Source organism: Muscardinus avellanarius, assembly GCF_963383645.1.
Source record: "Muscardinus avellanarius genome assembly, chromosome: 14".
Lineage (NCBI taxonomy): Eukaryota > Metazoa > Chordata > Mammalia > Rodentia > Gliridae > Muscardinus > Muscardinus avellanarius.
In genome coordinates this window covers 71,075,947-71,089,562 of record NC_137800.1, presented here as the reverse complement: position 1 = coordinate 71,089,562, position 13,616 = coordinate 71,075,947, and the positions used below count along the sequence as shown (strand labels likewise).

The following is a 13,616-nucleotide window of genomic DNA, read 5'->3' as shown; positions in this document are numbered from 1 at the left end:
ATAGCCCAAATTATTATTATCATTATTATTATTATGATGATGATGATGATGATGATGATGATGATGAGGAATGAAAAGTGCAAGGTCCAGGTGTGCAAGGAAGCAACTCTATAACTTTACTCAAGTCTTATCTTCCTCCCTTCTCTCTTCCCTCGAGTGGTAAATGCAGTGATGTGTATCCAGGTATACTGAGTAAGTCCAACTCCATTTGAACTCATAGAGCCTTTGATTGGTATACCTATTTTTAGAAAGTGGTTTTGCAGCAGAAGGAATAATCCTGTCCCAGGAGATGGCAGCTCATATTTAGCACCGGTCCTTAGATACTTGGTAGAGTCGCTGTTTGCCACTTTGGAGGTAGGTATTAGTGTCTCAGGCTATGGCATCAATTTTCCTAAACCATAAATACTATGCAAGTTACATTTAGAGGTCAGGATTACTGTATTTTGTTACATGTGTTATGAGCATAAGAAATGGAATTCAGTTTTCTCCCTTGAATGTTATATCATGATTGAAAGTAGTGCATAATTCTGTGTACATATTATTTTGTATGCTGGTTACAGTGAAGAAAGTGTGTCCTACTCAGGAGCATAAAACAGAGATTGAGGATATTTTTTATTTCTAGTGTATTATTAAATCCTAAACAAAAGAGAATTCACATGCTAGGTTTCATGGGGAGGATTAGGCTATTATTTGTCTACCTTCCCTATCTCACCCACCTCCCACTTTTGCAAACACAGTTAGTAGAAGCTTCTTAAAGGATGGTGATAATAAGTAGGAGGAGGAAAGCAAGAGCACTGTGGTATTTTCCAACAGGGGAATAGCACCCGAGCCACCATGCGGTGCTTTGTGTTGGCTTCAGTAGAAATTCGAATTATCATCATCACCAGAAGCGTTAGCCTCAACTCCTGGTTCCCAGGATCATGAGTGTTAAGAAAAAGAAAGCTATCTCAACCAATTATTTCATCCAGCTTAATGCATTGTCTGGTCACTCGTGAACAGTCTGAGAACTACCTGACTAAATTCTGGAGCTGGAACCAAATTTTCTTTTAGGAATGTGGTATATTGTTTTCTGGATCAGCCCACATAAACTAATGTAGATCCTGGAGACATTAAGTCCAAATTGCTACAGATACACACTTACGCATGCTCTCATTGACATTTCCAACCCATAGAATATTTTGGTCTCACTACCTCATCAACATGCGTGGTGCGCTTATGGGCTTCGTGAATCCACTATAAATAGGAAAAACCATGGCTGCCAGGTCTGAGATTAAAACCAGGTGGCCCAGGGCTGAGATGAAGTCCTTGAGCTGAATTGTATTCCATAAATTGATTGTTTGATTTGAATGATAGCTATGGTTTGGATAAGTTTCCCGAGAAGCCCACGTTTTAAAGGCTTGGTCCTCAGCCTGTGGCCCTCTTGGGAGGCAGTGAAACCTTTAAAAGGTGGAGTTTAGTGAGAGGATTTTAGGTCTTTGGGGTGTGCCCTCAGAAGGGATTGTGGGATTCAAGTCTCTTTCTCTCTGCTTCCCTGTTGCTATGAGTCTGTGACGAGGTAGCACATCACGGCAGGGGCATGTGGTAGACGTGCTTTCTATTACTATAACAAAATACTTTACACAACTTATAAAGAGAAAAAGGTTTGGGCTCACCGTTTTATAGGGTTTAGTCTATGATCAATTGGCCCTATCAGGCCTGTGGAGAGGTAGCACTTTGGGAGAGAGCGTGTGATGGAACAGATACACATAACCAAACTAAAAGGAGGAGCTTAGAAGTTCTGCTGCATTTACCCCTCAGCCTGGTGGATGGCCTCGTTCACCTTTTGGTTCTCCACATTATCTTGGAGTATCTATATGTAAGGAGCAGAAGAAACACGCAGCCTCTTGGCCACGTTCACATCTCTAGGGAAGTTCACGATTCTCCAAAGGTAGGTGACTAAGATAAAAGTTACTTGTTATATATTAAAAAAAAAAAAATCCAGGTGACTTCTCGATTGAGACTTAGGAGAGTCTGCCCAATAGCATCAACAAGTTAATGATTTTGGGAGAACAATAGTTTTTGCATTTTAATGTAGAAACTCTGAATACTGAGAGGTTCTGCAGAAATTGATATCATTTTCCTTGGTGTTTCTGTCCCTCCTCACCCCCATTTTGGGATTATTCTTGGAGTGTTGCTGCACTTTTTTTTTTTTTTAGTGCTATTAAAACTGTCAGGCTAAAATTATATCTCCTATCTTGCTTATTCCATGAGGACTGCAGACTCGGCTGCTGTCTTCAACAGGCTCACAATTTCCAGAACATTTTTGCTGCCTCACACAGCCAGAGAAGGCCATAGCCGATTACGTCTGAAGTACAAACTCTACAGCAGATGTCTACATTCCAGGGAGCACTTTGTGTGATAACAGGGCACATGTTTTGTATACAGCGAGTGAATGACCTAGGTTAAGGCTCACAGAGGACAAACAGCCACTTTGGAACCAGAAGCCATGCTTCTGGTTTGAGAATAGCAGTGCATGGCGATCACCTCCATCACAGGCTCTCACGCTTCCCTTTCATGCGGCCTTGGCTTCAGCACCAGTGAGTTGCTGGCAGCACAGAGCTGAGCTCTCCTTCCAAAGGTGTTCATCTGCAAAACTCCTTGGACGTGAATCAGTGGCTGAACTCCCTCCAAGATGACTTTGAGATGCAGATTTGGCCTCTCTGTCTGATCTGCTGAACTCCATACAACCTCGTCAGCCTGTTAAACACTTTTGACATCCTCTCCTTTGGGCATGGTCCCTGCAGTCTGGACAGACCTGCCAAAGGTCTTACGATGAGGAGAGCTCTGGTTGAAAGAGTGAACCCAGATGATGTGGACTCAGAGCAAGGATGCCAGCCAGCTCAGTGTCTGATACCCCTAATGCTGCCTTCTCTGCTCCTGCCTCTCTCCCGAGTTGGCATATCTTCTCCTGCTATGGGCTATAATGAAAGAAATTCAGAGCTTGGCGCAGTGGCCCATACCTGTAATCCCAGTACTTAGGAGGCTGAAGCAGGAGGAAGGCACCTTCAAGGATAGCCTCAGCAACCTAGTGAGACCCTGTTTCAAATAAAAAATGAAAAAGGGCTGGGGGTGTAGGTAGGAGGTAGAATGCTCCTGGGTTCTACTCCCAGTACCCCTCTCCACCACACACAGAAAGAAAATTGGGAAAGGATGCATATTATGGTAGAATTTGGGGATTCTATATGTGTGTTAGAAGAGTAACAGTTGAGAGGGGACTAATTTACAGGACAAAATTTTGAATGCAGAGTACTTTTTCCTGTTATGGATGGTCTGTATCTCGTCTACCTTTGGATTGGTTGTGCTGGGTGTCCACCCGTGGTGTGGTGGTGTGTGGATGTGTGTTCAGCCATGCACGGCTGGAGCTGGCGGCTGTCTCTTTTGGGGAGCATATGCTGGAACAACAATGCACTATTTCATTTTGTTAGTCAGGGACAGCTGGAAGGCCCCACGGTGGGCAGGCAGGTGGCCAACCTCACTTACCTGCTTCCACACCGCTCCCTCATACCCTCTTGCTCTCCACCAAGATGCTACACTGGGCAGCCACATGGGCTGGCATCTCTCCCCTAATGCTTTTGCCTTTCACACACCTGGGCCTCTGGGAAATGGCAGGTAAAGGGAAGGAACTACAGAAAGGGATACCCACATTCAGGGGGTACAGCTGGACTATGGGAAGAAGAGCCAGGGTGGAGGGTCTGCTCCTCTTATTTTCTTTAATCTCCTAAGAATGGGGTTATCGCACATTTGCATTATGTGTAAACTTGAATCAGGGAGAGAGGTAAGGAAGCAGCCCAGAACCCTGTCTATCCCCAATGAGAAGATATGGTTACGTGTAGCCCAGAGGAAGACATGGTGGGAGGAGTCAAGATCATGGTCCCCAAGAACTCTAAAGCATGTATGGTAAGAGGGGTGAGACTTTGAACAGCTGTAAGAGGAGTAGAACAAGACCATTGGATGGCAGTTCATGGGAATTTCAGTACATTAGAAGGAAGAATATTTGACAATCAGGCTCTCAGCTGAGGGACCAAGCTGTATAGAGAGGTTAACTATTTCTGAGGTATTAAGAGAGATCTGGACAAGTACATTGTGACCATGTTACTGCATTCAATGAAGGGGGAGAGAGAGAGAGATTGATTGAGAGATTAGATATTTTTATTTTATGCCTCTAAAGACTGCATAATACAAGGCCACAACATCCATCAGTGCTAACTAGTACTGACGGGCCACAACACTATCACATAGGAGGAAACCAGGTTAATTATGAAAGAGGGGGTGCTTAACTAATAAAATAGACCAGGTGGGAGGGAGGAATTCTAGCTTACTGCTGGGTGACGCCGATGCCAACATAACCTCCGCATGCACCATTGCCCACCTTGGACAGTGAGATGAGGAGGACTACCTCACCGAGTTGTTAGGGAGAAGTAGGCGAAATAACAATAGGTCATCAAGAACTTACTATGGGCCAGACACCTTTTCAAATACTAATACTAACTAATTTAATTTTTACAAGGTACTATCTTGCAAATGAGGCATCATAGGCAAAGATGGTAAGCAATTTACTCAAGGCTATGCAGTTAGTAAGAGGCGGAGTCCAGGCAAAACCCTGGTGGACCTCTACACATGTCATCTGAACACTCAACGCAGTGTTTCACACCAAGTCAGTGTTCAACAGGTTGACTACCATGACTGGGGGGCGACGCAGTGAACAAGAGGGAAAGCTCTGGAGCTGTCCTTGGGACGCTGTGCAGTTGCTAACGTTCTCAATGCCTGGTCTGCTCATCTGTATACTGGACATAGGAATATTTATTTCATGTCATTTAAAACATGTAAAATGCTTAGAAGAATGCCTGGAAGACAGTAAGTGCTCAACAAATATCACTTAATACCATATAAACATAATCTAGATTACAAGTACATACCTAGGTGTTTTAAGATACTAATATAACAAAAAAACTATGCCTGTTTCTTTTCTTTTTTCTTTCTTTCTTTCTTTTTGTGGTACTGGGGATTGAACCCAGGGGCAGTCTACCCTTTCCATTTTTTATTTTTAAAAACAGGGCCTCCCTCACTAAGTTACTGCGGGCCTTGCTAAGTTGCTGAGGCTGGCCTCAAATCTGATCCTCCTGTCTCAACCCATCAAGTACTGAGATTATGAAAGTACGCCACCACGCCCAGCTTGCCTACTTCATATCCATACACAACGGGAAATCACCTAAAAGGAATCCCAGAGTAGCACAGTGACGAAGCACCACTATCAACCATGTAACAGTACAGCAGAGTGTGTTTACTTCATGTTTAGCCAAGCCACAACTCTGTAAGTCCTATTAGGTGATGGTGATTTTTCTATACGTAGTTATTCTCCCTAGAAACCTCACTCTTGGTTTTTCCCTAAAGAGAAGTGAAATGTACAGGATTTGATAAGTGAAGAAGAGAGAGTATAGACACAACCCCAGGGACAAACTCTGATGTTTTCCACTGGTTTCTTATGTAGTAAGTTAGTAGGAGAAACCACAGCTGGGGACAGAGACTATGCTTCTCCTAAAACCCGCACTGCCGGTGTCCTGCTGTCCGGGCAGGGGCTGCCGCCGCCTTACCTGGTCAGCTTGGTGCCGATCTGCTGTCTGAGCTCCAGCCGCTCCTCATCTGTCTGTCTGGGGAGGATGTTCTTCTCTTCCAGTTCTCGCTTGGAGGGCCTGTTGCTGAGTTTGATGGCTAAGGAGTCCTTCCTGCAGACCTTCATGGCCAGGGAGCCTGCAGGAGGGAGAAGGTAGTCAATTAAGGCGGACACATAGCTGCCTGAGCTCCTGCGGGGCTGACCGTGGGCCATAAGGTAAGAGGTGGGAAGACACAAAGGGCTTGACACCTGGGAGGGGTTAAGGCCTCAGATCCCAGCATTGCTGCCATTATCAAGCTTTATACAACTAGCCCTGTGTGGGACATGAGGGGTGTGACGAGAGCCTGTGATTGGATCCCTGCTCTTCAGAAACTCCCAGCATACAGGCAGCATCACAAAGGAGGGCAGTGGAGACTACAGAGGAGGAGAGCAAGGGGAGGAGGAGAGCGAGGGGATGGAAGCCTGTAGTGGCCAGGGAAACGCAAGACCTGCCAGGGGGAAGCGAGATTAACTGGCAGGCGGCTGGGAGTCCACACCAGCGTGAGCAAACTCGGAGATGAGGCGTAAGCCAGGGACTCCCAGGGGCAGAAGAGATCAGCTACCCACAGGCTGGAGGTCTGGGAAGGAAGATGAAGCTGGATGGAAGAGGTGGGGCTTGTGTGGGTGGGAGTGGAGGTGAGGACTGTAAAGGAGGCCATACTCTGGGATTTCTTTCTTTCTTTCTTTGGGTTTCTGAGCAGCAAAGGCAGGGCTTCCTTATATGTGGTATAAACCCGTGACCCTCAGCCAATGCTGATTTTGCTTCCTGGGGGACAGCTGGCAAAATCTAGAGTATTATTTGGTTGTCGAAATTGGGGTGGCAGTAGGGAAACTATTAGACATCTTACAATGCACAGGGCAGCCCTCCCCCACAAAAAATGATCTGGTCCAGAAGGTCAAGAGGGCAAGACTGAGAATCCTGGAGATAGCTCTGGATTCTCTGGGCATCACGTGGCAAACAGGTGGAGCAGCTGCTCCTTCCATCCATAACGCCTTTAGGTGTTTGCTGCCCCTTCACGGCTCCCTCCTCTACATCGTTCTGATCATTTCAGAGATCACTGGGACTCTCTACTCGGTCTCCAAGGAAGCTAGCTATCTGAAGCCCGGTAATACAGAGCAAGGGGAAGATGCTACCCCAACAATTTTGGGGGGGTTCCTTTAGATTTTACTTAGTAGCATTTCTTTCTTCCTTCATTGGTTTTCTTTTCTTTTCTCTTTTGGTACTTGGGATTGAACTGAAGGACATTATACCTCTGACCTATACCCCTAGCCTTATTTTAATTAATTAATTAGTTAATTAATTAATTTTTTTGGTGGTACTGGGGTTCCAGGAAGCCCTTCTACCTCCAGACTACACTCCCAGACCTATTTTTACATTTTTATTTGGAAACAGGGTCTCCTAAGCCAGCGCGCGGCTGGCTTCGAACCTGCGCGATCCTCCTGTCTCTGCCTCCCAAGCGCGGGGATTACAAGTGTGCGCCACCACGCCCGGCGCCTTATTTTATTTTGAAACAGGTTCACTGTGGCTGAGGACCTCACTAGGTTGCTGAGACAAGTCTTGAACCTGCGATCCTCCTGTTTCAGCCTCTCAAGTACTGGGATTACAGGTGTGCACCACCATGCCTGGCATTTCCACTGGTTTTAGAACATGGGCTTTCAAATTAAATCCCAGTTGTGTCTCTTAGAAGACATGAGGCACTGGGACAGTTCTTTCCTTTTACACTTTTTCCCCTTATCTTTAAAATGGGACAAATAGTGGCTGTGTTCTAGAGCTGTTAAAGATGTCAATAAGAATATGTCTTAGCAAGTTTTCAGGCACACAGTGTATATTCTATAAATGGTTGCTAGTGTTATATATTAATTTATTAAGATTTTGGCCAGATGGGTATGGTGGCACATGCTTGTAATCCCAGTGCTTGGGAGGCTGAGACAGGAGGATCACAGGTTCGAGGACAGCCTCAATAAGTAGTGAGACTGTCATCTACCTAGTGAGACACTCTTTTAAAATAAAAGTAAATAGGGCTGAGGGTGTAGTTCACAGGTAGAATGCCCCTGGATTCAATCATCAGTTCCACACACATTAAAAAGGATGTTGGAAAAATATCAGACTATACTCACATTATTAAAATTTGTTTATTATTTATAGCCAGAGTGATAGATTTTTGAACCCTGCTTTCTCCATTTCTTCTCTTGTCTCTCAGCACATTTACTTGATTTAATTATTTATTTTTTGTGGTATTGAGGATTAAACCCAGGGGCATTCTACCTCCAAAGTACACCTACAGCCTTAAAAATTTTTTTTTAAAACAGGGTCTTGCTAAGTTGCTGAGAGTCTTGTTATTTTGCTGAGGCTGTCCTTGAACTCGTGATCCTCCTGTCTCAGCCTCCCAAGTACTAGAATTACAGGCATGGGCCACCATGCTTGGCTCTTAACCCATTTAAAGATCTTAAATGACAAACTGAAATTCAAGCTTTAGGAAAGTTGATAAGTTATGTTTCAATAGGCATTCGCTACATACATGGCTGTTAGCACTTCTGTGCGCTCTCTAGGTGGGAATAGATGTTGAAGCCTGTCCCCACATTTTTGTTTCTGAGGGTGAAGGTTACATCCCAAGAAAAGCAACAAAGAGCCATCTAAAGAGGGAAGCATGGTGGCACTGTGTTGCCATTTTTATAGCTACCAGAGCATGTGGAGGACATTTACCCTCTTGTATTAGAGTCTGAGCCCCCCCCCCCCCCCAAAGGGTAACTGAGCTGCCCTATGACCCACAGTCAGGTAACCCGAGAGCCAGATCAGAAACCAGACCACCAGACTGCCTCCTGCGGGGAGGGTCTGGACACACGTACTGGTGTACAAGGAGCTGTCGTCGTCTTCCTCCTCCTCCTCGTCCTCCTCTTCTCTTGTGTACAGGCAGGAAGAGTCTTCGTAGTCTGATTCGTGAGGCACGTTTTCTTTATTGTCATCACATTCAATCACAACGGTTGGCACTTGTCTTATTTCCGGAAGGCCCAAAGGTCCTGCTTTTGTGACACCGTCACTCGAGTGCAAACCAGAGCTGTGGTAAGAAGTGGAACAGGGGACTCGCTGCTCAGAGCTGCTTGAAGAGAAGGAGGGGAGAGGAAATTCACTTTAGCTAACATGTCATATAAATATCCTGGAACCATTTTTTTTTTTTTTTTTTTTGTGGTGATACTGGGGGTGGAACCCAAAGGCTTTCTACTTTTGGGCTATTCTCCCAGACCCATTTTTTTTTCATATTTTATTTGGAAACAGGGTCTCACTAAGTTGCTGAGAGCCTCACTGAGTAGCTGAGCCTGGCTTCGAACCTGCGCGATCCTCCTGTCTCAGCCTCCCAGGCGTGAGGATTACAAGCGTGCGCCACCACGCCCGGCTCCTGGAACCATTTTAAAACACAGTTGTCTGATACTGAGAGACACAGGGCCTACCAGGCAACATAAATCCTTTTCTTTGCATCTCATTGTTTAAGCCCAGGGTTGTTTCTTTGTGGTGGTAGTGACATGGATTAGGAAATAATAATCCTAATTCCCTATGAATGGATGGTGGTGGTGGCTATACAGCAATGTGAATGGACTCGGTGTGGCTGAACTTCACATTTTATTTTTAATATACTTGCATTGGTGCATTATAATTATACATCATAATGAGGTTCAGAGTGATGGGAGCTTACATGTACACAGCACTTGTGTGTTTCCCTCTGGATCCCATCCCACTCTCTCCCCTTCCCTGTACACGATATTGAGGTTGGTGCTGATGAATTCGTCCATGTGCACAGCATTATTTCAACTGTTGCCTTTATCACCTCTCTTTTCCCTCACCCCTTTCTGAGATCCCCTTCATTGCTCCACTGGAGTCTCTCCTCCTTTATCTACAGTCACTTTTTTACCCAATTTCTCTCTAGCTTCCACATATGACAGAAAGTATATAACCATTGGCTATCTGAGACTGGCTAATCTCACTTAGAGTAATAGTCTCTAGTTCCTTCCATTTTTCTGCAAATGACATAATTTTATTCTTTATAGCTGAGCAAAATTCCATTGTGTATATATATATACCAGTTTTAGAATTGACTCACTTATTGGTGGACACCCAGGCTGGTTATAGTTTGGCTGTTGTGAATTGTGCTGCTATAAACATGGATATGCATGTATTGCTATAATATTCTGACTTCAAGGCCTTTGGAAAGAGGCCCAGGAATGATATAGCTGGGCCATATGGTGGTTCCATTCCCAGTCTTCTGAGGAACCTCCACATTGATCTCCATGGTGGCTACCCTAATTTTGAACTCCACATTTTAAAATAGTTAAGATGGCAATTTTATGTCATATGTATTTGCCACAACTAAAAGTAAAAAAAAAAATTAAAAATGGCCTCTAATCCAACAAATATTTCTCATTAAGACCAATATCTTCAGGGATCAAAGGATGTGCATGTGCAACCCACATGTCTCAGAGCAGGGGTGAAAGACTAACTTGATGGTGAAGCCAGAGATCCAGCAGAGAAAGAGAGTAAGTGAGGTTCTAGTTCTCAAAAGCTATGCAGAGTGACTGCCAGGGACCTCCTGGGGGAAAATGGTTTGAAATCTTGTGAATGGAGATGAAAAGAAAGAGAAGAGCTGTGATGAACAGAGGGCTAGAAACCCTTGTGTGAACATCAGGGCAGGCATGGTCAGGGATGACCTAGAATATTCTCTCCCAAAGATGATATTAGGCCTCGGCAGGCAGCCACAGGTGACATCAGCCTGGATTTTCTGTAGGTTAGTTTTCTAAGAAGTAATGATGGTATGCTTGGAGCCAACACAGACCAAATATATTTTTAATTTAAAAAAGCCCAGTTTCACAAAAAAGCTATACTATGTTCACTGTTAAAAAAAATCAGAAAATGTCATCCTTGAAAATAAAGAAAACAGTTATTTTCTTAATAGAGTCTATCCATGCATCCTATAACAATTTAGAATCATTTTAATAATAGGTTCTACATGAAGCCCAGCAAGAACAATGAGAAGATGGAGCCAGAAACACTTGTTTTAATTTCTCTCTCTCTCTTTTTTTTTCTGGTGCTGGGGTTCAGATCTAGGGTCTCACACATGCTAGCCAAATGCCCTACCACTGAGCTATACCCACATTCTATTACATTTTTAATTCTTTTTCAGATTCACTGGAAGTAGAATTTCTACCCTCTGTTTAAAATTTTTTCAAATGCAGAGAAGTTCATGGATTTTTTACCATCCAAAATATTTGATATTTACAGAGATGGACTGTGAAATTACGTGATATATCAATTAAGTTTTATATTCAAAACTTATCACAAAGAAATCTTACTCATGATATATGAAGGCATGTGTTTCCTTGGAAACTTTCAACTACATTTTAAGTTATTGCTATGTCTAATTTAAATTCAATTAGCGTTCTTCCTCTCATTGTTTCCAAAGAGCTGTTTTTCTCTTTGTACTTTTCACATAACTCTTTGGTGCCACGGGTAGAAAATCTGGTTAACACATTATGGCTGTGATATTCAAGGAAGTGAACCACATCAACTTAAGGACAGCAAACCTTCAACCACGGAAGATGATCAAATCACCTACTTACAAAAATACAGCATCTTAGGAGACATCAGTGGCGTAAGGGAGGTCTATTTCCGAGCTAATTTCATAGAAAGGGCACTGGGGGCAGGAAGGTGGAGTACATAATAGATGGTCTCCAGGGTGACAACTATAATATTTGACTCTAAGTTGGACTAATTTGGGACTTATTGCCCTATTCTGCAAGGTGACCCTTCTACCAGGCAAGGTCAGTCATTGCATTCCGAGTGTGCAGAGCTCCCCCTTGGGTATTCAGGAAAGTAGGAGTGGAAGAGGCAAAAATTATTCCCATAGCTTGTGTTTTGCTACATCCCTGCCTTCTTCTTCTCCCCCTTTATGGTTTAATTAGCAACGGCTCCTAGAAAGGTACAGAGCTGGGAATTCAAAAATTGGGAGCTAGAGACAAAAAACAGATGATAAGCATCCTTATCTGTGAGAAGAATTTTTTGGGGAAAAAAAAGGACAAAAGCCAGAAAGCATAATAGTCCCTTAAAGTCAAAAGCTCCAAGTTTATTCCAAGGACAAAGAAGGGAGCAATGTTATTATACAAAGGAAGAACAGAACGGGATTATGTTGTCCCTAGTTCTGAAAAAAGAAGGAAGAAAGGAAGAAAGAGTGAAACAGAGAGAAAGAAGAGGATCAGTCATGTTGGTCAACAACTGCCTGGTGAGGGCACTAGAGAAACAGCTAGAGACTTCTGCTGTTTCTCTGAGGTCCTCTTTTGAAATGTAGAGCTAGCACGTACTAGAACGCCTATTTGTTCTTAAGGAGGAGGGTGTTTTCCTGAAATGAAATTGAATCCACCAAAAGGGTTTTAAAATATTTTAATTAAAATTCACTAAATAGCAAGTATGTGTTAAGGAAGGTGCTGAGATGAAAACAAATACACAGATTAACCCATCCATGCTTTGACTGTGGAGAACCACAGAGGAGCAAGATGAGTCAGGCAGGGTGGAGGAGGGAGCTGAGCAGGAGGCTGGAAGGTTCTGATGGGATCTCAGGCGCAGGAGTCAAGACCCCCAGCCACGTTCTGCCATTTACTCTCCTTGACATAGAGTAAAGTGTTGAGCTTCTCTGAGCCTCAACTTCCTTAGCTGCAAAACTGGGCAAAACATGGCCTTTTTGTAGGGCTGGTGCATGTGAAATGTCCAGTTGGTAGAACCTTAAATGACTCCCTTGTTTGTTACTTACAGGAGTGGCCTTTGCACATTCGACTGCAGTCGATTTTCCACACTGTTGTCAGGGGAACTTGATAAAATCTGGATCTAATAACCTTGCCCATGAGTACTTGGGATGTCTCTCCAGTCTACAACATCGGTGCTCTGGGAGCAGCACAACTGGAAAACCCAGTTAGCATGGTATGAGCCAAGAACAAAATCAGGTGTAGCATCTTATTACAAGTGGCCTCTGTTTCTGGTGGTCGGAAAGGAAGGAAATACCCAGCAGAACATAAGGCTGGATAATGCTGGTGCTATATAATAGAACTGTCATGTAGACATTTTGATCTAAATAAAGATTTTCCTTGCTTAAGGAAAAATACCTATAGCCCACAAGCACAGTAGTTTAAACATAGCATGATGTTCCATACCCTAAAAACTGGCCTAGATTATTAACAGCCTCAATCTGGCCTAAGTTATTCACTGAGCCTCATTTCTTCTCCTTCTCCCCACCTCTGTCTCCATGTAACTAATCCCTCCACCACCTACAGCCATGCACTCGATGCCTTTGGTCTGGAATGTTCTACCATCCACTGTCACTTCATTCTGTTATCTTTTAACGCTGTCCCAGGTGATGCCTAAGGCCTTGCTTTCGTTTATATGGGAAACTTCAATCATGAAAACTGTGAGCATGTTTGCTTACCATCTTCCTCTCCTTACCAAGATTATAGGCTTTGTAGTGGGCAGGGCTATGGAGTATTTGTGTGTGTATCTGGTGCCTAGCATCGTACCAGGTACTCAGTAATTCCTTATTGTTTTGGCAGAATTAAATACGTGTGTGTGTGTGTGTGTGTGTGTGTGTGTGTGTGTGTGTGTGTTGGAACAACGGATATTTAGGTGCCTTTGCAACTGGTTGAAAAGAATTTCTAAAGGATAGTAATGAGAGAATTGTTTGTAATTTTCAGGGAGTATATAGCATATTTAGTAGTGTATTGCTGGGCTCTGGATGATCTAGGTTTGTTGGCATTTTCATCCATTGCTTAGATGATGATTGAATGGGCATTTTCATCAACTATATGGAAGAACTAAAGTAGAGGAAAGAGAGAGAGAGAGTTAAAAAAAAAAGGAGAGAGTTAAAAAAAAAAGGAACATTTACTGACTGTCCCCACC

The 13,616-nt window shown here is 43.6% G+C and overlaps 1 protein-coding gene across 1 annotated transcript in view; it reads right to left on the bottom strand.

The window, feature by feature from the left end:
* Nucleotides 1-5,626: 5,626 nt before the first annotated feature.
* LOC308273603 (phosphatase and actin regulator 1-like) overlaps nt 5,627-13,616 on the bottom strand; it is a gene marked incomplete at both ends in the record, with an annotated part of 491,535 nt that continues 483,545 nt past the window's right edge. The window contains 2 exons of the mRNA XM_080710811.1: nt 5,627-5,787; nt 8,537-8,784. Coding sequence (XP_080566937.1) covers nt 5,627-5,787; nt 8,537-8,784 — 409 coding nt within the window. The remainder of the gene's footprint in view (nt 5,788-8,536; nt 8,785-13,616) is intronic.